General features: G+C 43.4%; 1 protein-coding gene across 2 annotated transcripts in view; it reads left to right on the top strand.

Moving 5' to 3' along the window:
- Positions 1–7,148: 7,148 nt before the first annotated feature.
- The window catches only part of VWA8 (von Willebrand factor A domain containing 8), a 105,798-nt gene continuing 90,100 nt past the window's right edge, over positions 7,149–22,846 (top strand). For both annotated transcript variants that reach the window (XM_087938043.1, XM_087938042.1), the window contains exons 1-8: positions 7,149–7,361; positions 11,300–11,377; positions 15,948–16,078; positions 18,281–18,391; positions 19,518–19,685; positions 21,089–21,253; positions 21,550–21,599; positions 22,050–22,158. In XM_087938043.1, coding sequence (XP_087794169.1) covers positions 7,217–7,361; positions 11,300–11,377; positions 15,948–16,078; positions 18,281–18,391; positions 19,518–19,685; positions 21,089–21,253; positions 21,550–21,599; positions 22,050–22,158 — 957 coding nt within the window. In that variant the 5' untranslated portion in view covers positions 7,149–7,216. The remainder of the gene's footprint in view (positions 7,362–11,299; positions 11,378–15,947; positions 16,079–18,280; positions 18,392–19,517; positions 19,686–21,088; positions 21,254–21,549; positions 21,600–22,049; positions 22,159–22,846) is intronic.

Below are 22,846 nucleotides of genomic sequence, written 5' to 3'. Positions count from 1 at the left end.
GGACCTTGTAAGTCATCTAGTCCAACCCCTACCCAAGCAGGAGACCCTACAACACTTTTGTCCAATGGCAGTCCAATCTCTTCTTGAAAGCCTCTAGGGTTGAAGCTCCCACAACATCTGAAGGCAACTTCTGTTCCATTGGTTGATTGTTCTCACTGTCAGAAAATTCCTTCTTATTTCTAATCTGAATCTCTCCTTGATCAGTTTCCATCCATTATTCCTTCTCTGGCCTTCGGGTGCTTTGGAAAATAGCTTGACCCCCCTCCTCCTCTCTGTGGCAGCCCCTCAAATATGTCTCCCCTGGTCCTTCTCTTCCCTAGACTAGCCAAGCCCAGTTCCTGTAACCGTTCTTCATATGTTTTAGTCTCCAGTCCCCTCATCATCCTGGTTGCTCTTCTCTGTACTTTTTCTAGAGTCTCAACATCTTTTTTATAGTGTGGTGACCAAAACTGGATGCAGGACTCACTAAAAGGATACAAATGACCAGCCGTCTGCAAGGAGTCTCAATCCTTCAAATTCCCCATATCCAGTCAGAGCCGAAGAAGCTTCTTGGAGGAGGAGCGAAACGTCTTCAAGGAAGAAAAAAGTCCCGTTGTCTTTGGGGGGCGGGGGAAAGCATCCTTGGGTTTCCATTCTCTGTCTTCTTGAAACAAAAAAAATTTCGTTTGGAAGCTGCAGCGGCTTTTATTGACGGTTGCATTTGCCGCGCCGTTAAGCAAAATTCGATCGTTGGAAGTTCAATGTTTTCTCCAGCAATGGCAGAAATCTAGTTGAGAAAGGAATTGATGGGCAAACAGCAGAGACGGGAAGAGGACTTTAATCCATTCCTGAGTAGATCTTCCATTTCGGCGCTCCGGCAATATCGTTCCGATTGTAATTGTCTGCCATGCAATGCGGAGAAACTTCCAGCTACAACTTCTTCCCTTTAGACAATCCAGGATAATATCTTTAATTGGAACGCTCGCTAATGAGAGGCTTGTAAGACGTAAAAGGCGCAGAATGAGACATTAGGCCTAATGCCTCTCTAACTGCAGCTTATTGTGAGAATACTTAAAGCTAGATATCCTTCAGTAGGAAGCACGGTGTGCCGAGTTGCACAACTACGCGGCGGGAGTGCCAGAGGATGTGCAAAGTGCCCTTTGTACCAAAGACCCAGACAAAGTAGTACAACCAACCACTCCCAGAATCACTTCCACAAAATAGTCTGTAGAGATTCTCTGTCCTCCATGTTGTGGTTGTCCCTACGGTGCTTTTTTTTCAGGAGACAACTGGACTTCCTTGTTTGTTTGATTTTTTCTTTTGAAGACATTTCGCTTCTCATCCAAGGAGCTTCTTCAGATCTGACTGGATGGTGGAGAATGGAAGGATTTATATTCCTTGCAGAAACCTGGTCATTTGCATCAGTGGTGGAAATCAAAAATTTTTACTACCAGTTCTCCGGGCGTGGCTTGGTGGGCATGGTTAGGTGGGCATGGCCATGTGATTGGGTGAGCATGGATTTTTTTGTAGCCACCCCCCACCTGTTTTGGGGGCCTTTGGGGCCTCAGAGGAGCCTCTGGGGGGCATTTTTGCTCCCAGAAGGCTCCTCAAGGGCTCAGGAAGGCAAAAAATGGAGAGGGGGACTGAGCGCCTCACTCCATTTTTTGCCTTCCTGAGCCTCAGCAAGGGGAATTCCGGCACAGCTGACCATATGAACAGCTGATGGTCAGGTGGGAAAACAAAATACCTTAAGGGGACAGCGCAGGCGGGTGGGGTCAGTGAGTGGGGTTGGGGCGTGGCCAGCTAGAACTTACTACTGGTTCGGCAACCCACACCAAATCCTTGCTACCGGTTCACCCCTATCCGGTGTGAACCAGCTGAATACCACTGATCTGCATCCTTTTAGAGGGTCGTTGAGGCCACTTGGAGGTTTCTCTGTGTCCTCAGGGTCACTGTAGTCTGTGGTTCCTGCAGTCTGCAATTTTGTTCCCTCTGGAGATCCATTCCTGCTCCCAGTCCATCACCGTTCAAAGGGTGTTCATCCCGAATCGTATAGCTGAAAAGTCTATAAAATGCCAAAACTACAAAAATAATGCAAATGTTTTTCAAATAGGGAAGAGAAGAAGAACCGTAGACAAACGCCAGAACTTTAAAAAGAAAACAGAACAAAAAATTGGATAGAAGAAAAAGCAGCCAAAATACTCAGGATGGAATAGTTACTGATAAAAGTAAAACACTGATAAAAGTAAAAGTTTTCAGGCATTCATTCACTGATCAAAATTTCCAATTCTCAGACACCATTATTTACCAACAATTTACAAAGTCTGCACTACTACTATTAACCAGAAAACAGATCATCAGAGTTGGAAGGGACCTTGTAGGTCATTAGTCCAACCCCCCCGCCCAAGTGGGAGACCCTACACCATTTCTTATAGATGGCAGTCCCGTCTCTTCTTGAAAGCCTCCAGGGATGAAGCTGCCACAACTCCTGACAGAAAACTTCTATTCCATGGCTTGATTGTTCTCACTGTCAGAAAGTTTCTCCTTATTTCCAGGTTAAATCTCTCCTTGTTCAGTTTCCATCCATCATTCCTTGTCTGGCCTACAGGCGCTTTAGCCCCTCCCACTTGTGACTGTATGACTGTAACTTTACCGCTTGTATCCTTACGGTTTATATTGACTGTCTCCTAGTAGGGTTCAATTGCTTATTGTACGCTATGACTGTCATTAAGTGTTGTACCTTATGATTCTTGATTCTTGACGAATGTATCTTTTCTTTTATGTACACTGAGAACATTTGCACCAAGACAAATTCCTTGTGTGTCCAATCACGCTTGGCCAATAAAGAAGTCTGTGTTATTCCATTCCATTCCATTCTATTCTACCATTATTTGTTGTTTAGCAATGAAGAATTTGTCTTTGTTTACTGATGGTGTCTCAGTTACGGCGTGAAAATGATTAATTTTTGAAAGGTGGAGAAGTATTGACAGGGTCACACATTTTTAAGTGTTATGTGTGTATCCACTTTTCAGTCATCTTGATCCCTGGCAACTGCCTGCAAAAGTCTCTCCAGGTTTTGGGGCATGCATGCACGTATGACCTCAACCGAGCCCAACATTTCTATTGCTGAATGGGACATTTGTTAAGTGACTTCTGCCCTGTTTTACAACCGGTCTTGCCACAGTTGTTCAGTGAATCACTTCCGTCGTTAACATTAGTATAACGCGGTTGTTCACTGAGTCTGGATTCGTCGTCAACTTTCATCACTGCAACCGTCGTAAATACGAGTCAGTTGCCAAGAGTCCAAATTTTTAACCAGCCGACCCTGTGGAAGAGTTGTAGGTGTGAAAGAACAGTCATAAGTCACTTTTTTTCAGGACCCTTGTAACTTCAAATGGTCCCTAAATGAACAGTTGGAAGTCCAGGATTTCCTGTGCAACACACTCTACCGTCGTGGAAACACAGCTAGTACGTTTTTTAGCAGATATATATACCCCGTTCTCGGGGTTTTGCACCTCTGCTGTGTGGTTATTCAAATCTGAATTAATTCCCGGGCAGTCAGAAAAGTATGTTAATAATCATGATTGTGTGACTAGCTTCTACTCGAGCTAGTTTAAGAAGTTTAAGAGAATGTACCGATCTAGGAGGTCGAATGCCTCTCTCTCTCTTTCTCTCTCTCTCCCCATTCTGTATAATGAACATACATTGTCCTTTCATACCTGTTCAATTAGAATTGTGTCAAGCACCTTCCCAGGTACAATTAAGAAAGTGATACTCCTTCGGCTGCATTCAGTTTTATAACTTTTCCTATTATTGAAGGGAATAATAAGGGCATTCTGCCAAGTTGTAGGCTTCACACACCTTAAAACAAGCCTTAATAGTCATTCCTGAAGAACTTGACACCTCCATTTTAACACTAGCAGGGTACCGGTGCTTTGCTACGAAACTATGTGGCCGGGCAAGTTTTTGGGGAGGAAAACAAGGGGGAAAAATTTCTGCCTTACCAGCATCCATCGGTATTCATCTGGCTAGCGTCCCAACAGAGTTGAGGGCTGTTTGGAAACTGAAACAGTATTTGCTGTGTGAGCAAGGAGACAGCAAGGAGCCTGGGCGTGGCTTAGCTCAACTGTTCTGGACTAAAGCTGCTTGGTGCTATGAAACTGAAACTCCTCTGCTTGTGTTTTGCATTTGGAAGAGATTTCTTTTCGGGGGGGAGAGGGAGTAGAACTCCTTAAAATCAGAGCATCATCATCATCATCATAATAGAAATACTGATGCTGTGATGGTCATTTCGAAAAATCTTTTCTTAGTGAGCACCTAGAAACCAAGAGGAAGATACGGGCCAAATTTCAAGTTTGTAGGCTTTACGGTTCTGGAGATTTTGTGATGATGTGTGAGTGGTATTTCGCTTTTATGTATATAGATTGCTCCAGTGATACAGGCAGTCCTCGATGTACGACCGCAATCGAGCTTGAAATTTTTTCTTATTTCCAGGCTGAATCTCTCCTTGTTCAGTTTCCATCCATTATTCCTTGCCTGGCCTTTGGTGCTTTAGAAAATAGCTTGACTCCTTTCTCTGTGTGGCAGCTCACTGCAACCGTCATAAGTACATGCCAGTTGACAAGCTTCTGAATTTTGATCACGTGACCACGGGGACGTTGCGATGGTCATTAAGTGTGGAAAAATGTTCATAAGTCACTTTTTTCAGTGTCAGTGTAACTTCAAACAGTTACTAAGTGAATGTTGTAAGCCAATGGCAACCTCTAGTTACAATTTAGCACTTTTCAGCATTCTCACACTCCTTGTGACTTTTTAGCAATTTTGTTTTTCTTGGACACACAAAAATCATGCATTTATTTAGCTTCTGTTCATCTGCCCATCGCTGTCCTTCTCAAAAAATAATAATAATATCTGAACCATGTCTTCCAGCGGTGCCTCACTTCAGTCTCACTCAAAATCATTTCATCCTTTTTATTTTCAGTTCCCTTCACCGTACTGGAGGCCTTGTTCGGCTCTCTTCATCCACGTCCAAACCGTTTTTTAAAAATGTCCATCAAAATCAAACAGCATTTTCTGTCCCATTTTTCATCCACACCGTTCCTTGCTCTCAACTACATTTTCTTTTTTGGGGTCATTCCTGATTCAATATGCACATGACTCAGTTTCAGCCGCACTCATTTTTTCCCCATACAATTATTCCCATGTTTTTTTTTTTCTCACCCACAGAAATTCACACCTTCTATTCTACCAAGCCTACCTTTTCATATTTCTCATTAGTGTAATCCTACATGCTTTTTATGACATTGTATATAATCCATTTTTTTCACCTCTTGTCCCAAGCAGCTTTCACATCCTCTTTCCTTAACCATTTTCTATTTACTCTGTCAACCTATTTTTTAAAAAGTTCTATTTCATGCAGGATTATTCTCTTCTCATGATTGTTCTACAAGTAGTCCTGCCTTCAGGTGTTTTGGAAAATAGGTAGACCTCCCCTTTGCTTTGTGGCAGCCCCTCAAATATTGGAAGACTGCTATCATGTCACCCCTAGTTCTTCTCTTCATTAAACTAGACAAACCCAGTTCCCGCAACCTTTCTTCATGTGTTTTAGCCTCCAGTCCCCTAATCATCTTTGTTGCTCTTCTCTACACTCTTTCCAGAGTGCCTTTCCCTCACTCATCCCTTCCTGAGCTTTTCAAGGCAGATTCTCGATCTGGGCAGTGTGCTGCTCCTTGGTGTAATACCAAAGTTTGACCATCTTGCAGGGAAGGAAGCCAAAGAATAAATTTTCCTTTCTTTCTTTCTTTCCTTCCTTCCTTCCTTCCTTCTCTCAACTTTCTATTTCAGTGGTGACTCTTCCCCCTTCTCTCTTTTGTGATTTTTCTATTTCTTTCTCTCCCCCTCTTCTGTGACTTTCTCCCTATTTCTCCCTCTTTTGTGACATTCTATTTCCTCACCCCATCTTTCATGATTTTCTATTTCTCTCTCTTTGTCGACTATCTCTGTTTCAGTGGTGACCCTGGCCCCCTTCTCACTTTTCGGGTTTTCTCTCTCTCTTTTATGACTTCCTCTCAATTTCAGCGGTGATCCTGATCCCTTTCTCTCTTTTGTAATTTTCTATTTCTCTGTCTCTCCTTTCTTTCTATTTCAGTGGTGACCGACCTTTCTCTCTCTCTTTCATGATTCTTTCTTCCTTACTTTTCTTTCCTTGACTTTCTTCTGTATCTCTTTCTCAATGGCGATCCTTCCTTCCTCTCTTTTTCTTTCTTTCTTTCTTCTGTAACTCTCTTTCTCAATGGTGATCCTTCTTTCCTTCCCTCCCTCCCTTTGTCTTCTGTAACTTTCTCTCTTTGTTGATGGTGACCCTCCATCCTTCCCTCATTCTTTCCTCCCTTTCTTCTTCTTCCTTTCCCCTTTCCTTTCATTTTTTCCCTTTCCTTTCTCCATCCCTTCCTTTCCCTTTCTTTCTTCCCTTCCCTTTCTTTTCCTTTCCTTTCCTTTCTTTTTTCCTTTTTCCCTTCCCTTCCTTCCTTTTCCTTTCCTTTCTTTTTTCCTTTTCCTTCCCCTTCCTTTCCCCTTTCCTTCCTTTTCTTTTCCTTTTCCTTTCCCTTCCCTTTCTTTTTTCCTTTTCCTTCCCTCCCTTCCCCCTTTCCTTCCTTTTCTTTTCCTTTCCCCTTTCTTTCCCTTTCCTTCCCTCCCTTTTTTCCTTTTCCTTCCCTCCCTTCCCCCTTTCCTTCCTTTTCTTTTCCTTTTCCTTTCCCCTTCCCTTTCTTTTTCCTTTTCCCTTCCCTCCCTTCCCCCTTTCCTTCCTTTTCTTTTCCTTTCCCCTTTCTTTCCCTTTTCCCTTCCCTTTCCTTCCTTTTCTTTTCTTTCCTTTCCCCTTCCCTTCCCTTTTTTTCCTTTTCCCTTCCCTCCCTTTCCCCTTCCCTTCCCTTCCCCTCTCTGTCGTCTTTCTCTCCTCTTTCAGCGGGAGACCCTTCTTTCTTTATCCCTTTCTCTCTATCCCCCCTTCCCCAATCCCAGCCGGGTCCAAACTCGCGGTTCCCCCTCCGACCCCCACCCCAGGCTGGGAAAGAGCCGTGTCCAAACTCGCCGTGTCTCCCTGCAGAGCTCGAGCACCTCCCCGGCCGAGGCGGGCCCGGCCCTCCAAAGCGTCGCCGGCGTTTCCGGGCGGAGTCGGTGCGTCGCCGGACCGCGTCCCCCAGGGGCCCCCTTCCTCCTCCAACTCCACCGGTAGACCATGCAGGCCCGGGTGGTGTGCCTGGGCAGGGCGGGCGGCGGCGGGGGTCCCTGCACGGGCTCCTCGGCTGCCCGCAGGGTCCGCCTCCTCCTGCAGCAGGTGGCCGGGCTGCGGGGCGGTTTCCGGGCCTTGCACGGCGGACAAGGTGAGGACCGGGGGTGGGAGGGGGACGGAGACCCCGCAGGGCATGCTTGGGAGCTGGAAATAAGTGGGGGAAGAGGGGCTTTCTGGGGGGAAGGAAGGGAGGGGCTGCTTGCTCTGCGGCGAGGGGGTCGGTGGGAGGCTGGCTAAGCTGGGGTCTCAGCCTCTCTTCCCTTCCTTTTCTCTCTCCTTCCTTCTTTCCACCCTTCTTTATTTCCCTCCTCCCTCGCTGACTCTCTTTTTACTTTCTCAGTGGTGGTTCTTTTCTCTCTGACTTTCTTCTGTAACTTTCTCTCAATAGTAACCTTCCTTCCTTCCTTTCTTATCTTTCTGACTTTCCTTCCTTCCTTCCTTCTTTCCTTCCTTCTTTTCCTGACTTCTGTAACTTTCTTTCTCAGTGGCGACCTTTCCTTCTTTCTTTCTTTCTGACTTTTCTTTCTGACTTTCTTCTGTAACCTTTTCTCTTTCAATGGTGACCTCTCTTTCTCTCCTCCTTTCTCTTTCTGACTTTCTTCTGTAACTTTCTTTCAATAGTAACCTTCCTTCCTTCCTTTCTTATCTTTCTGACTTTCTTTCCTTCCTTCCTTCCTTCCTTTCCTGACTTCTGTAACTTTCTTTCTCAGTGGCGACCTTTCCTTCTTTTCTTTCTTTCTGACTTTTCTTTCTGACTTTCTTCTGTAATCTTTTCTCTTTCAATGGTGACCTTTCTTTCTCTCCTCCTTTCTCTTTCTGACTTTTCTTTCTGATCTTTCTTTCATTCTTTATGACTTTCTTCTGTAAATCTTTCTTTCTCTCAATGGTGTCCCTTCCTTCCTTTCTTTTCTGATTTCTGTAACTTTCTCTCAATAGTGACCTACCTGTCTTTCTTTCTTTCTTTCTTTCTTTCTTTCTTTCTTTCTTTCTTTCTTTCTTTCTTTCTTTCTTTCTTTCTTTCTTATCACTCTCTCTCCCTTCTTCCTTCTTTCTTTTCTTTCTTTCTGACTTTTCTTTCTGACTTTCTTCTGTAACCTTTTCTCTCTCAATGGTGACCTTTCTTTTTCTCTCTTTCTTTCTCTTTCTGACTTTTCTTTCTGATCTTTTTCTCATTCTTTATGACTTTCTTCTGTAAATTTCTCTTTCTCTCAATGGTGACCCTTCCTTCCTTCCTTCCTTCCTTCCTTCCTTGACTTTCTCTCTCTCTCAGTTGTGACCCTCCCTTCCCCCAGTTGATAGTAGATATAGGTATGGAGAGATGGAGCATAAAAATTTCATAGCTGGAGCACTATGCAGCTATTGGCCGTTGTATAAACCAAAAGTAGAAACGTGTCCTTAACTGCTCTGGGTACCTTGTTGTGTGAAGAGGGCTGGTCTTCTTGGGACTGGTGGAAAAACAGGAAGAAAGCTACAGTTGCCTTCTAAGAAGAATTTAGCACTGGAAGAAAAACAACCCTCATTGTACTCACTGCTGTTTCTCACGCTGAATTGATCCCATGATGACACAACACAAGCTGGGGCGTGCACCATGCGTAGGCTGAAATGTGGTTCTCCAACTGTGGGTTTGTGGTGACTTGCCCACATGTCACAACAACTTTTGACAGGCAGCGTTTTTTCTCCCTCCTCCTGTTGTATCCAATCACAAGGTCACAGTTGTACAATTGCTTTAATTTCATTATTGTCAGTCACACGCTTCCTGAAAATGACCTCCTTGTACAAAGAGCCTCTCTTCTGAGTGGCTTTCTGAATGCCTGGGTTTCCACAGGGGGAGGGCAGAGGTGAGGATAACATGGAGGTTTTTTTTTCCCCTTCCATGCTTCTGCTATCAGCTCCAAAGCTGTGACATACGGGGTCAAGCTACTTATGAAAATCCAGAGACCTCAGAAAAGAGGCAGAGAATATAAAACAGGCCAGGCTATCTTGTCTCCATAATTGGAGCTCCAATTTTCCTGAGCAATTTTCTAAAACTATAGTCAGAATCAGGTTAGAGCTTGAAGGAACCTTGGAGGTCTTCTACTCCAACCCCTTGCTCAACCAGCAGACTTTTTAGACCAGGGATCTTCAAACTTGACAGCTTTAAAACTTGTAGACTTCAACTCCCAGAATTCCTCCTCCAGTCATGTTAGCTCAGGAATTGAAGTCCACAAGTCTTAAACTGGCCACGTTTGAAGACCCTTATTTTACACCAGGGTAGCCTTTTAGAAAGCTTGAAAAAGGAGGTGCCATTCTGAAGTATTTCCGCTCTTACTTCTCCCTGGATGCTGTCAGAATGTAGCATCAACAGGATAATAGAGTTGGAAGGGACCTTGGAGGTCTTCTAGTCCAACCCCTTGCTCAAGCAGGAGACCCTACACATCATTCCAGATAAATAGCTGTCTAGTCTCTTCTTAAAAGCTCCATTGATAGATCACCCACAACTCCTGGTGGCAAGCTCTTCCACTAGTTGATTGTTCTCACTGTTAAGAAGTTTCTCCTCAATTTCAGGTTACTTCTCTCCTGGATTAGTTTCCATCCATTGTTTCTTGTCTTGCCTTCTGGTGCTTTGGCAAATAAATTGACCCCCACTCCTCTTTGTGGCAGCCCTTCAAATATTGGAAGACTGCTATCGTCTCCACCCTCGTCCTTCTTTTCTCTAGACTAGCCCGAACCAAATCCTGCAACTGTTCTTCATATATTTTAATCTCCAGACCTTTCATCGTCTTAGTTGCTCTTCTCTGCACTTTTTCCAAAGTCTCAACATCTTTTTTGTATTGTGGTGACCAAAACCTGATGCGGTTTGGACTTGGACTTAACATCCCCACACGGCATGCAAATATAATACAGATAGTCCTCGACTTACAACTATTCATTTAGGGATCATTCAAAGTGACGAAGGTTTGAAGCGACGTAGGACTTGTTTTTCCACACTCCACAACCGTTGCAGCAACCCCGTGGTCACGCGATCAAAATTCAGAGGCTTGGCAACTGGCATGTACCTATGACAGTTGCAATGTCCCAGGGGTCACGTCAATGTGACGTGCAAAGTCAATGGGGAAGCCGGATTCACTTAACGACCAGGTTACTCATCAACCGCAGTGATTCATTGAACAATGTGTGGCAAGAAAGGTCGTAAGATGAGGCAAGACCCACTTAACAAATACCTCACTTAACAACAGAAATTTTTAGTTCAGTTGTGGCCAGTTTGTGAATAAGGCACTAAAAGACTATTATTATTATTATTTTTTGGTTTAAAACAGAAAAGATAACTTCTTGTAGGACAATGGAGACCCAAGTGGAATAAGTGGCCAGTTTTAAGTTTCTGGGTGTTACCCTAAAAGAGGACCTGACCTGGGGTGCCCACATTGCAGCCCTGGTCAAAAGGGCCCAGCAGAGATTATGCTACCTGAGGCTTCTCAGAAAACAACTGGATGAGAAACTGCTGGTGATCTTCGACCGCTGCACCATCTTAACTTAACTTACTACACCTCTGTATGGTTTGCCAATTGCACTGGGGCAGATAGGAAAGCACTCCAGAGGGTTAATGTCATTGCCCAGAAGATCATGGGTTGCCCTCTCCCCTCTTTGGAAGAGCTTTATAGCTCCTGCTACCTTAAGAAAGTTCAAAACATTCTCAAAGATCCATCTCATCCTGGGAACCCCCTTTTTTTTTAACTATTACCGTCTGGCAGACAGTACAGGACAATAATAAAAACAAGGACAAATAGGCTGAAAAACAGCTTCTATCCCAGGGCAGTAGCTCTATTGAATTCTACTGTGTAGTGCATGATTAATGCAATATTATAGGGATTTTCAATGCAATTGTATAGAATGCGAAGGAGGTGTGTTTGTTTGTTTTATTTATTTATAGTTATAATGTACACTGAAGATGGTATTTAATTTCGTTGTACAAGGTGCAGTGACAATAAAGTAAACTAAACATGGCTAGCAGTGTGTTTGGGCCTATAGGTGACTCTTATTTCTCCCTTTCAGGTGACACTGTGACTATTGGAGATGTGTCCTACAAACTGAGAAAGCCCAAAAATCCAGAACTGGTCCCGGTGAACTACAGTAAGAAGCTGTGTGATCTTAAAATTAAGCTCAAAGTAAAAGTCTAGTCCAGTGATTCCTGACCCGTGCTCTGCAGAACTGCTGGGGGGAACTGTGATGTGATCAGAGGGAGTCCACGAACTCAGTAGGAGTCCCTTTATTAGCTCCAACTTTGCCCCAATGTCCTGGTTATCTGCTAGGCTGGAGAAAAAGTCTCCCAGGAACAGCCTGGCTTTTCCGTTGGCTGTGGAGGAAACTGGGGAAGGGCAAAATCCAGCTGGGCAGAGCAGGGGAGAGGGAGAACAAGGGAGAGGGAGTTCAGAGGAAGACCCAGATCCACCCTCTCTTCATCCTAGGGCACGCAGGGAGGAGCGGAGAAGGGAGCAACGTGGTTTGTGTGGCTTACAGGGGAGGAAAGGGCCCTGATTCCCTTCATTAGCCACATCTGGGAAAAGAGATACAGGCTGAGTGTGGCAGCTGCTGGGAACAAACATGAGTTTATCTTTTGTTGACTTTGGTTATCTGTGTTCCTGGCATCTTCCCAACCATATTGAGTGTGCCTTCGCGTCTGGAATTCTTGCTCCTGCCCTGCCAAACTAATTGCCTCATTTTGCCTTGATTGGACTTATAGTTACAGTTTTTGATGACCACGTTTTGGACTTGATTCTCTGCAGCCAAAGGCTGTTCCTGGGAGAGTTTTTCTCCAGCCAGAAGGTAACCAGGACACGGGGGGCAAAGTTGGAACTAATAAAGGGACTCCTACGGATTATCTGACTGGGTTGCCTTTGTGCCACGCTCCTTTGGGTCATCACAATTCAGACGTGATATTCAGCAGGTTCTGACCAGTTCTGGAGAACCAGTAGCAGAAATTCTGAATAGTTCGGAGAACCGGCAAATACCACCTCTGACTGGAGATTTACAGTATCCTTCCCCTGCCACGTCCACCAAGCCACACCCATAGAACCAGTAGTAAAAAAAATTGAATCCCACTGCTGTCACAATCTCATCAAATTAAAGCAGGCAATTAGTGCATTGCAATTTTTTTTTACCCATTTACTCACATGTCACTCTTCTTTTTATGTGACAGTTCAAATAAGAATTTCCTCGTAAACACTGTAAACCAGATTACGGAAATTAGCAATTCGTTTAATGCAGATGTTGGCTTACAAAATGTAGTCCAATATTGGCTAAGGGAAGCTTTTAAGATTTTCATGGTCCTGTAGAACACACCCCACAGAATAAATACTGTCATAAGAATTATTTATTTTCCTTGCTCCAGCAGCCAAATTTTTCAGTACTGTTTATACAATTTTAGAGGCAGATTTTGATTGATTATGTGCTATCAAATTGTTTTCAGTTCCTAGCGATCACATAGATATATTTTCTGCGTGACAACTTAGAGGCAGGGTATTCACACAAAACACCCATTTTGAGCAAAATTATTACTTTCAAAAATATTAACCTTGTTTGCATTTGTTCCACCCATTTATGCATCGTGATTAAAAACAATGGAATAGTTTACATCTGATAACATTAGTGGAATGTGAAGACAGATATATAGTAATAAACCATTTTGGATGTTTGTGCTTGTAGTTCAGGAATCTTAAAAAATTGAATATCTATTTTTGCATTTATAATGCGATATATTAGTGGGGAAAAAAATAAGTATTTGTTTTAAATGCTGGATGCTTAAATATCAGAGTTTTTAAAATTGAAACGCGTGGTAATGATTTTAAGAATCATTAGGACGTTTGTATCAATTTTAGATTTTAATTGTATATAGCTTGTCTTTATTTAACATTAAATGTATCTTATATAATTCCAATTTGATTTTAATTTTGGTTTTTGCTTTACTGAAGTCCATTTGCAAATAATATAGTTCTAATCTCATCCAGTTCTTTGTGATGCTTAAAGCAAGGAGAATCATTCTTGCGAGTTTCCTGAAAATGATTTTTTTTGACCAAACAAAACAACGAAATTAATTTTATTGAAATGAAACAAGATAAATACATGAAACAACAACTGAAAGAGGAAACATTTTTATTGTCCTTCTGGGTTCCTTAACTGCATTGGTGAATTCTATAAATAAGTTCAACTAAATATTTGTGAACTTAAGTGAGACACAAATAGAGGATTAAAATTCTAGACTAAATATTAGGAGAATGAAGATAAGTAAGAAGTCATAAATGCATTTGGGGGTTTAACAGGTTATCCCCTAAAATCCTTGGGACTATCCTTGTTTTCAGAATAGCATTTGTGCTATTTATGTTCTGTTCTTCGTGGAAGATAGTTTTGAATTGAGTTTCTATTTTAGGCATTTCTTAAATTTGATCCAATTCCTTTCCTTCAAACTGTATCTAAAATAGAACGATGTGAGCTTGCTAATTTACTAGCAACATCCCGCTAGATTGCAAAAAATAAACAGAATTGCTACGAGGGTTGTAACTCTTTAGCGATTTAAAAACATAGATTAAGACCTGAGTTATAAGATAGCCTTTATTGTCATTTTTTTTTACTGTGGGCACACTGGCACACCTTAAAAATGAAATTCACACGAATTGGCAAGTTTGAAGACCCTTGTTTTAGACCATGGTAGCCTTTTAGAAAGCTTGAAAAAGGAGGTGCCATTCTGAAGTATTTCTGCTCTTACTTCTCTCTGGATGCTGTCAGAATATAGCATCAACAGAATAACAGAGTAGTAAGGGACCTTGGGAGGTCTTCTAGTCCAACCCCTTGCTCAGGCAAGAGACCCTGCACACCATTCCAGACAAGTGGCTGTCCAGTCTCTTCTTAAACACCTCCAGTGATGGAGCACCTACAACTCCTGGTAGCAAGCCGTTCCACTGGTCGATTGCTCTCATTGTTGTGGAGTTTCTCCTTAATTCCAGGTTGCTTCTCACCTTGATTAATTTCCACCCGTTGCTTCTTGTCCTGCCTTCAGGTGCTTTGGGGAATAGCTTGACTCCCTCTTCTTTGGGACAGTCCCCCCCTTTTTTTCCCCCAGTGCCGCTGTAACTTTGAACGGTCACTAAACAAACTGTTGTTCAGCTGAGGACTACCTGTGATCGACTTGTTGTGAAGCCCCTTTTGGTTGCTCTGTACAAACTCTTAAATAAAGCTCAGGGCCTTTTTTTTTGGACGGGATAAACTTGGCACCGTTGTGTGTTTGCAATTTTCTCTCCGGGAGGTTGCACTCTCCCCCAGTCTCCTGTTCTTCGTTGTCGTGTTGTTGTTGGTTTTTTTTGCCCTTTATTCCAGTGAAGTTGAGTACTTATTTCCTAAGGGTGACACACTCCGTTCCTGGGTTCCTGTCCACAGACTGCGATCCTGGGTTTATCGTCTTTTTTTTCCCACGGGTCAAAAGGGAGGTCATTGTCACAAAGAAAATTTACTGTTTTAATATTTTTTATTGGTTTTGTATCGCAAATTCCATTTCTATATTGAACAGTGTGCTTTCTAGGTCTCCCAAGTGTTGAAATACAGTATAAGCATCTTTATAATCTTATCAACATACAAACATACATACCATTCATGCATCATCACAAAATCTCCAGAACCGTAAAGCCTACAAACTTGAAATTTGGCACGTTGGTTCTTCTTGGATTCTAGGGGCTTACTAAGAAAGGATTTTTCTAAATGACCATCAGCGCATTAGAATTTCATTTATTATTATTATTATTATTATTATTATTATTATTATTAACACGCTCTGATGCTAAGGAGTTCTACTCCCCGTCCCCACCTGAAAAAAAGAAATCTCTTCCAAATGCAAAACACAAAAGCTGAGGAGTTTCAGTTTCATAGCACCAAGCAGCTTTAGTACACAACATTTGAGCTAAGCCACGCCCAGGCTCCTTGCTGTCTCCTTCCTGCTCACCCAGCCAATACTGCTTCAGTTTCCAAACAGCCCTCAACTCTCTCACACACTGAGAGGACGCTAGCCAGATGAATACTGATGGATGCTGGGAGGCAGAGACAGAATTTCTCCCCCCAAAAAAACTAAGCCCGACCACGTAGTTTGGTAGCGAAGCCTAGAGCTAGTATTCGATAATATCAATAGTTCTTAAAAAAATATACATAGCATAGAAGATTGTCACAAAGGATATTTAAATTTTCATGCAGTCAAGTGAGAACCATACAAGAGCAAATTTGTTGCACAAACGTGGAATTGGTGCAAGCAGGATCCGGCTTAATCCAGAGAGAAGGCCAAGCACTTACCTAAGAGTAGGAAGGACAAAGAAAATTCAAGGCCAGGGTCTGAAAGGTTTTTGTTTTAAAGACATTTGATTAGGTTATAAGATAAGATACAAAATACGAAAGTAAATAGGGAGGCAGTTGGAGGGGGAAAGAGAACTGATAGATATCTATCGTATCTCTCTATCTTCTATCTTATCTTCTCATGTTTATGTAGTGTATGCTGGAGGTGGAGACCCTTTGAGTGCCTGTACGCGATGAAATTTCATTTTAATGTACGCCAATTAGTGTCCCTTCAAAGGGACAACCAAGTCCTTCTAAGTCAGTTGTCAGCGCGAGAATGTGGAACGAATCCTTTAAAAGCTTTGCGAGTTCATGGCACGGCCTTTCCTTTTAGTTTCAGACTCCGTGGCTCAGTCTGTGGTTCAGCATCTCAGGTGGATCATGCAGAAGGACCTGCTGGGACAAGATGTCTTCCTGATTGGGCCTCCGGGACCCCTTCGACGTTCTATCGCCATGCAATACCTGGTAAGGTTCGGGCTCCGGATTTTCATTTGGAGCAAGGATGTCAAACTCAGGGCCCCAGGAAGGGCGGGCAAGATCTGGCCTGGAAATGGGCGAAGGGCTGGCCCGCGACGCTTCTGCCGTCGAAAACGGAGATGGGGATTAGGGTTAGGTGCAGCCCACCCACCCCCATGCCCCGTTTTCAGCACGACTTCGTGCCGTGGGGCTGTGTGCAACCGTCCTCTCCATCCTCCATTTCCCCTGGCAGAGGGCTGCAGGAGGCTGTTGCGGCAGAAAACGGAGGCTCCTCCGTTTTCTTCTTCTTCGCTGGCAGAGGGCTATCCAAACGAACTCAAAACAAAACGAAAGGAGATTTGTTTTCCCTTTTTTTTTTTGCATTTGAGCCTGTAAGAAGGGGCGGAGAAGGAGAAAGGGAAAGAGGAAAGACAAAGAAGGGAAGGTGGGAAGAGAGCAGGGAAGGAAAAAGAAGGGAAGAGGGGAAGGAAGAAGAAAGGAGATGAAGAGGGAAGGGAAAAAGAAGGAAAAGAAGGGAAGAGGGGAAGGAAGAAGAAAGGAGATGAAGAGGAAGAAAAAGAAGAGAAAAAAGGAAGAGGGGAAGGAAGAAGAAAGGAGATGAAGAGGGAAGGAAAAAGACGAGAAAAAGGAAAGAGGGGAAGGAAGAAGGAAGGAAATGAAGAGGAAAGGAAAAAGAAGAGAAGGAAGGAAAGAAGAAAGGGAAAGTCAAAGAAGGAAAGATGGGAAGAGAGCGAGGAAAGAACAAAAGGAAAGGGGGAAGGAAGAAGAAGGAAGAGGAAAGGAAAAAGAGAAGGAAGGAAGGAAAAAGAAGAAAGGGAAAGAGCGAAAAAGAAGGGAAGATGGGAAGAGAGCAAGGAAGGAGAAATAAGGAAAGAGGGGAAGGAAGAAGAAAGAACAGAGAGAAAGAAAAAGGGAAGGAAGGAAGGAAGGAAGGAAGGAAGGAAGGAAGGGAGATTATAATGAGAGTGGGAGAAGGTCTCAGGGAAGTCCTCCCTTAGCACTTGGCCACCACAGGTGCCCCCAACACAAGTGATGTCGAGCCGCCCCCCTCCCAGCCCCGAAGGTCAAACACAACCCTGATGCAGCCCTCAATAAAATCGAGTTTGGACACACACACACACACACACCAACTCCTCCAGGATAGAGCATCGTTTCTCAACCTTCAGCAACTTTTAAGATGTGTGGACTACAACTCCCAGGATTCCTCTCAATCAGCTATCTTTTTTTTTTTTTCCCAAAATCCAAGAGAAGCTTCTTGGATGAGAAGCGAAACGTTTTCAAAGTAAAAAAAACAAACAAAACCAACAAGAAAGTCCAGTGATTTTTTATTTATTTTTTTGTAAAAAAAGCACCTTTTGGACAACCATGACCTGCGTTCTTGAGAATCTCATCGACATTCAGTTGCCTAGACTGTCTGCCTTAAGGCCTGAATGTAACCTTGATCGATATCTTTTGATTGATATCTCTATATTGCTAGAAATGGGAAGGAAGACCAATTCCTTGGTTTCTTCACCCATTTTTTACCCCGGTCACTCTTAACCAGTGAACTTCCTCTGTAGAGAAATTGACAAGTTGCATCTTGGTTACTGATCAAACCATGTATAATTCTAAAACTTTGAAACCGTGATGACTGAAAGGGAACACCAAACTAAGTTTCAGAATAGAGTTGGAAGAGACCTTGGAGGTCATCTAGTCCAACCCCCTGCTTAAGCTGGAAACCCTACACCATTTCAGACAAAATGGTTGTCTAATCTCTTCTTAAAAGCCTCCAGTGATGGAACACCAGAACTTCTGAAGGCAAGTCCTTCCGCCAATGACTTATCCTCACTGTTCGGAAGGTTCTACTTAATTCTAGTTGCTTGTACCATGGAGTAGTTTCCACCCATTGCTTCTTGTTCTGCTCTCAGGTGCTTTGGAGGATAGCGTGACTCCCTCTTCTCTGGGGCAGCTCCTCAAATATTGGAAGACTGCTATCATGTCACCCCCAGTCCTTCTTTTCATTAAATGAGACAATACCCAATTCCTACAACCGTCTCTAAAATACCAAATGCCTACAACCGTTCCTTCAGCCTTAGATTCGTTTCTGTTTGGTGACTGTTTGAGTTTGTGCCGCATTGAACCGTTTGAGGTTAAATTCTGCAGCTTAAAAATATTTTTTTTTCTCATCCAATTCAATTCCACTTTCTGTAGGAATTGACCAAACGAGAGGTGGAATATATGGCACTTTCAAGGGACACAACGGAAACTGATCTCAAACAGCGAAGGGAGATTCGAGCGGGCACCGCCTACTACATCGATCAGGTGAGTAGCAATAACAACACCAGCTCTGGGATTTATTGGTCAAAAACCCTAAGGATGATCTGGAGAGAGTGATGTGGTCACTATTTTTTTTTTTACATTTTATTAATTTTCTATTAATTACATTTCTTAGTGCTTAATAAACATTGTGTTGTCTGGGTATTTAATTTGCTTAACAATACAGATTCTATTTCTTACTCTCCACCCCGTTTTTCCAACCACTGATAAAATAAATTCCATGTTTGATGATATTCTGTGTCTTCTTTCTGCTTGATTTTCAGTGTAAGTCTGTCCATTTCTGCACAACCTAATATCTTCTTAATTATCTCTTCCTCTTGCGGTGTTTCTTCATCTTTCTAATATTGTGCCAAGATAATCCTCGCTGCTGTTAAGACATGCGATACTAAATGCATACTTTCCTAATCAATTTTGAGATGAGAATGTTTTTAATTGCTTTCTATTTTTTCTTTCTATTTTCTTCTCCTTCTTTTCTTTTCTTTCATTTGTGTATGCGTTGTTGGTTTGTCTTAATTGTAAAATTAATAAAATTTATTAATAAAAAAAAGATGATGGATGGATGGATAGATGAGTAGATGGATGGATGAATGGATGGATAGGTGAGTAAATAGATGATAGATGGATGGATGGATGGATAGATGAGTAAGATGATGGATGGATGGATGGATAGATGAGTAGATGGATGGATGAATGGATGGATAGATGAGTAAATAGATGATAGATGGATGGATGGATAGATGAGTAGATAGATGATGGATGGATGGATGGATAGATGAGTAGATAGATGATGGATGGATGGATAGATGAGTAGATGGATGGATGAATGGATGGATAGATGAGTAAATAGATGATGGATGGATGGGTAGATGAGTAGATATATGATGGATGGATGAGTAGATAGATGGATGGATAGATAGATGGATGAGTAGATAGAGGATGGATCGATGGATGAATAGATAGATAAATAGATTTCTCTTTTCCTCTGTTCTTGATCCGGATTGTTGGGTGGAGGTAAACCGGAGACGAACCGGTCTGCCCTGCTAGGTTTTTACAGGTCTATTTGCGAAGTGTATCCATCCGTTGGGTGCTGGTTTCTCTTTTGCTTCCCCAGTGTGCGGTGAGGGCCGCGACGGAAGGCCGGATCCTGGTCCTGGAAGGGCTGGAGAAGGCGGAGCGGAACGTCCTGCCTGTCTTGAACAACCTGCTGGAGAACCGGGAGATGCAGCTGGAGGACGGCCGCTTCCTCATGTCGGCTGAACGCTACGACAAACTGCTGACGGTAAGCGGGAGCCGCTTCAAGGTTGGCAGCCAAGGATGCGGCCCGGGCTTCCCGGAGTTGAGGAAACCTGGCCGAGGAATGCGTGACCTTCGGAAAGTTTATTTTACAGGCTGTCATGTAGCCAGGGCTTGCTTTTAACCCCAGCGGCCTCCTCCACTTTCCTTCTGCTTCCCTGGACGCCAGCGCCCTGTACGCGCTTGGCGTGCATTGACGGATCCCGAGAAAGGAGGATATTTGTAGCTCAGGGTTGAAAAGAGGGGTGCTCTCTGAGCTGGGTAGTTTTCTTGCAGACCTTTCGTGACCCAACTAGGTAACATCATCAGTGCTAGAAGGGAGTGGGGTTTACAGGGAGGAAGAGGAGGAGGAAGAAGAAGACTAAGGGATCCTTGGTGCTCTCTGAGCTTGGGTGTTTTCTTGGCAGACGTTTTGTGACCCAACTAGGTAACATCATCAGTGCTGGAAGGGAGTTGGGTTTACAGAGGGAGGGAGGGAGGAGGAGGAGGAGGAGGAGGAATAGGAGGACTGTTGGGGTCCTTGGTGCTCTCTGAGCTTGAGTGTTTTCTTGGCAGACGTTTCGTGACCCAACTACCATGTTTCTCATATAATAAGGTTCGCATGTTTTAATATAGGCCTTAATTTGTGGGGGGAGGGGCGTAATTTCATTTCATGCCTATCAAACATGCTGGGACTTCCTATTGGGGGAGGGCGTAGTGTTGGAGAAACAGGGTAGGTAACATCATCAGTGCTAGATGGGAGTTGGGTTTACAGGGAGGAGGAGGAGGAGGAGGAGGAGGAAGTGGAAGAGGAAGAGGAGGAAGAATAGGAGGACTGTGAGTTCCTTGGTGCTCTCTGAGCTTGGGTGTTTTCTTGGCAGACGTTTCGTGACCCAACTAGCTAACATCATCAGTGCTAGATGGGACTTGGGTTTACAGGGAAGAGGAGGAGGAGGACTGTGAGGTCCTTGGTGCCCTCTGAGCTCAACTGTTTTGTTGCAGACGTTTCATGACCCAACTAGGTAACATCATCAGTGCTAGGAGGGAGTAATGGTTGCAGGGAGGAGGAGGAGGAGGAGGAGGACTGTGGGATCCTTGGGGCTCTCTGAGCTTGGTGGTTTTCTTGCAGATGTTTCGTTACCCAACTAGATAACATCATCAAGTGCTGGAAGAGAGTGGGGTTTGTGGAGAAGGAGAAAGGGAGCAGGAGGAGGAGGAAGAGAAGGAGGCAGTGGCTTATGGGATCCCTGGTGCCCTCTGAGCTGAATTGTTTTCTTGCAGATGTTTCATTACCCAACTAGGTAACATCATCAGTAGATGACTTCAGTAGATTGTCTACCCCAGAAGTACACCGCTGAATTATAATAATAGTTTAAAAACAAGTTTTTTTTTTACATTACTTACGTTTAGGAGCACGACAAAGAAGCCCTGGACACTTGGAGAATTGTTAGAGTCAGTGAAGATTTCAGGGTGATTGCACTGGGGCTCCCTGTACCCCGATATTTGGGCAACCCATTAGATCCGCCACTTCGATCTAGGTTTCAGGCCCGTGATGTTTATTATTTACCCTTCAAGGTAAGGAAAACATGGCAAATTTTTTAATTTTGAAATGTTGGCTTGAAGCCCACGAATTCCTTAAGCGGGCAGTCCATTAATTAAAACAAAAACTCTACTCAAGATTAAAAGCAATTTGATTTTCTAAAGTTTCACGCTTTGGCTTCAACGACTGTATATATTAAAGCATTTGAGTCAGCAGTAAAACCCAGATCCAATCTGTCAAAACCTAGTTAATAATATCCTGGAACGGAACGGACCTCGCACAAAAAAAAAAAAAAGATTTATACCATCATTTCTGTTGCATTTTCTTTCAGGACCACCTCTCGCAACTGTATTTTATTGGAAATAACATTTCAACAGAAAGGTAAATAGGCACATCGAATTTCTGCACGAGTGTTCCTCGAATTAACTTTTCAAATCCAGACCTCTGGCTGTAGCATTGAAACGCCTCTTAAAAGTGGTAGCAGAATTCAAATATTTGTAATAGGATGACAAATAACTCCCCGTAATAAATTTAGACCTGAAATCTTGAATCATCCTGAGCTTCAAATTCTGACTGTGTAAAGAGACGGTGATGTATTTTGCAAGTAGCAAAATTCTGATTTAAGTCCTGTGGGTCTGGTTCTGCGGTAAATGAAATCACGGCCCCCCCAAATTCAGATACTGTGGAAAACTACACTTTGGTTAAAAGGGAAGGAAGCTGTCCTGCATGCAAAATTAAGAAGGTTTCAACCCCAGTTTTGTTGGCAGGACAGTGTGAAAGCAGATCTCATCTAATTGGTGCAAGTGAAGGATCGATTTGTTTTATTTCCAGAATCTCTCAGCTCTTATCCTTTGCTATGACTCTCTGCACCCAAGAATCGTCTTCATTGGGCCTTCCCGATTTCCCTTTGGACAGTCTGTCCTCTGCTGTGCGGATTCTGGTAGGTCTACGCTCATAAGATGGTCCTCAATTTACAAAATTTCACTTAGTGACCTGTTCTGACCCAAACCCTTGTCCAATAAAACAAACACGAACCAAAGGAAACAGAAACCTTTTGATGATTCTTACGAATCCCCGGTTAAAAAGCTGCTGCAAACTGATTAACTTTGATAGGCACGAGCCTCACCAAAACTGTGCGAGGCTGCCAAGGTTAACAGATACAGTTACTAGAGATATTTCACAACACAAGTGTCTTCAAATACCAACTTCAGATACTGCAATGTCCACGAGGCTGAGTTTCAAAACGTCTTTGCTTCCTGCAAAGAACGTCCGATTCACAGCTGGCTTTTATCTTCTTGAAGGAGGCGCCGTTACCTTGCAGCCTTACTCCCGAGTCGCCTGTGCTGCTGCAGCTACTCTTTTCTGCGAGCAGCCCCGCATGCACGCTTTACACTTGGCACAGGCTCCTCGGGAACCTCCTCATCGCTGCTGCCGGCCCCCACAATCTCACTCCCTAATGATCCTGGCCCCTCATCTGAGTCCTCGCTCTCCTCAGCCATCCTCACCTGCTGCCGACTAACCACAACGTGACTGTTCAAAGGTTGGTTGGTTGGTTGGTTTTGTTTTGCATCAAGCCATTTCATAACCACCCCAGTCAATACAAATGTCAACTTATCAAACATTCCTAT

Source organism: Pseudonaja textilis, chromosome 8 (genome assembly GCF_049901715.1).
Source record: "Pseudonaja textilis isolate UNSWEBS1 chromosome 8, rPseTex1.2, whole genome shotgun sequence".
Classification (NCBI taxonomy): Eukaryota; Metazoa; Chordata; class Lepidosauria; order Squamata; family Elapidae; genus Pseudonaja; species Pseudonaja textilis.
This window is presented reverse-complemented; position numbering and strand designations above follow the sequence as displayed.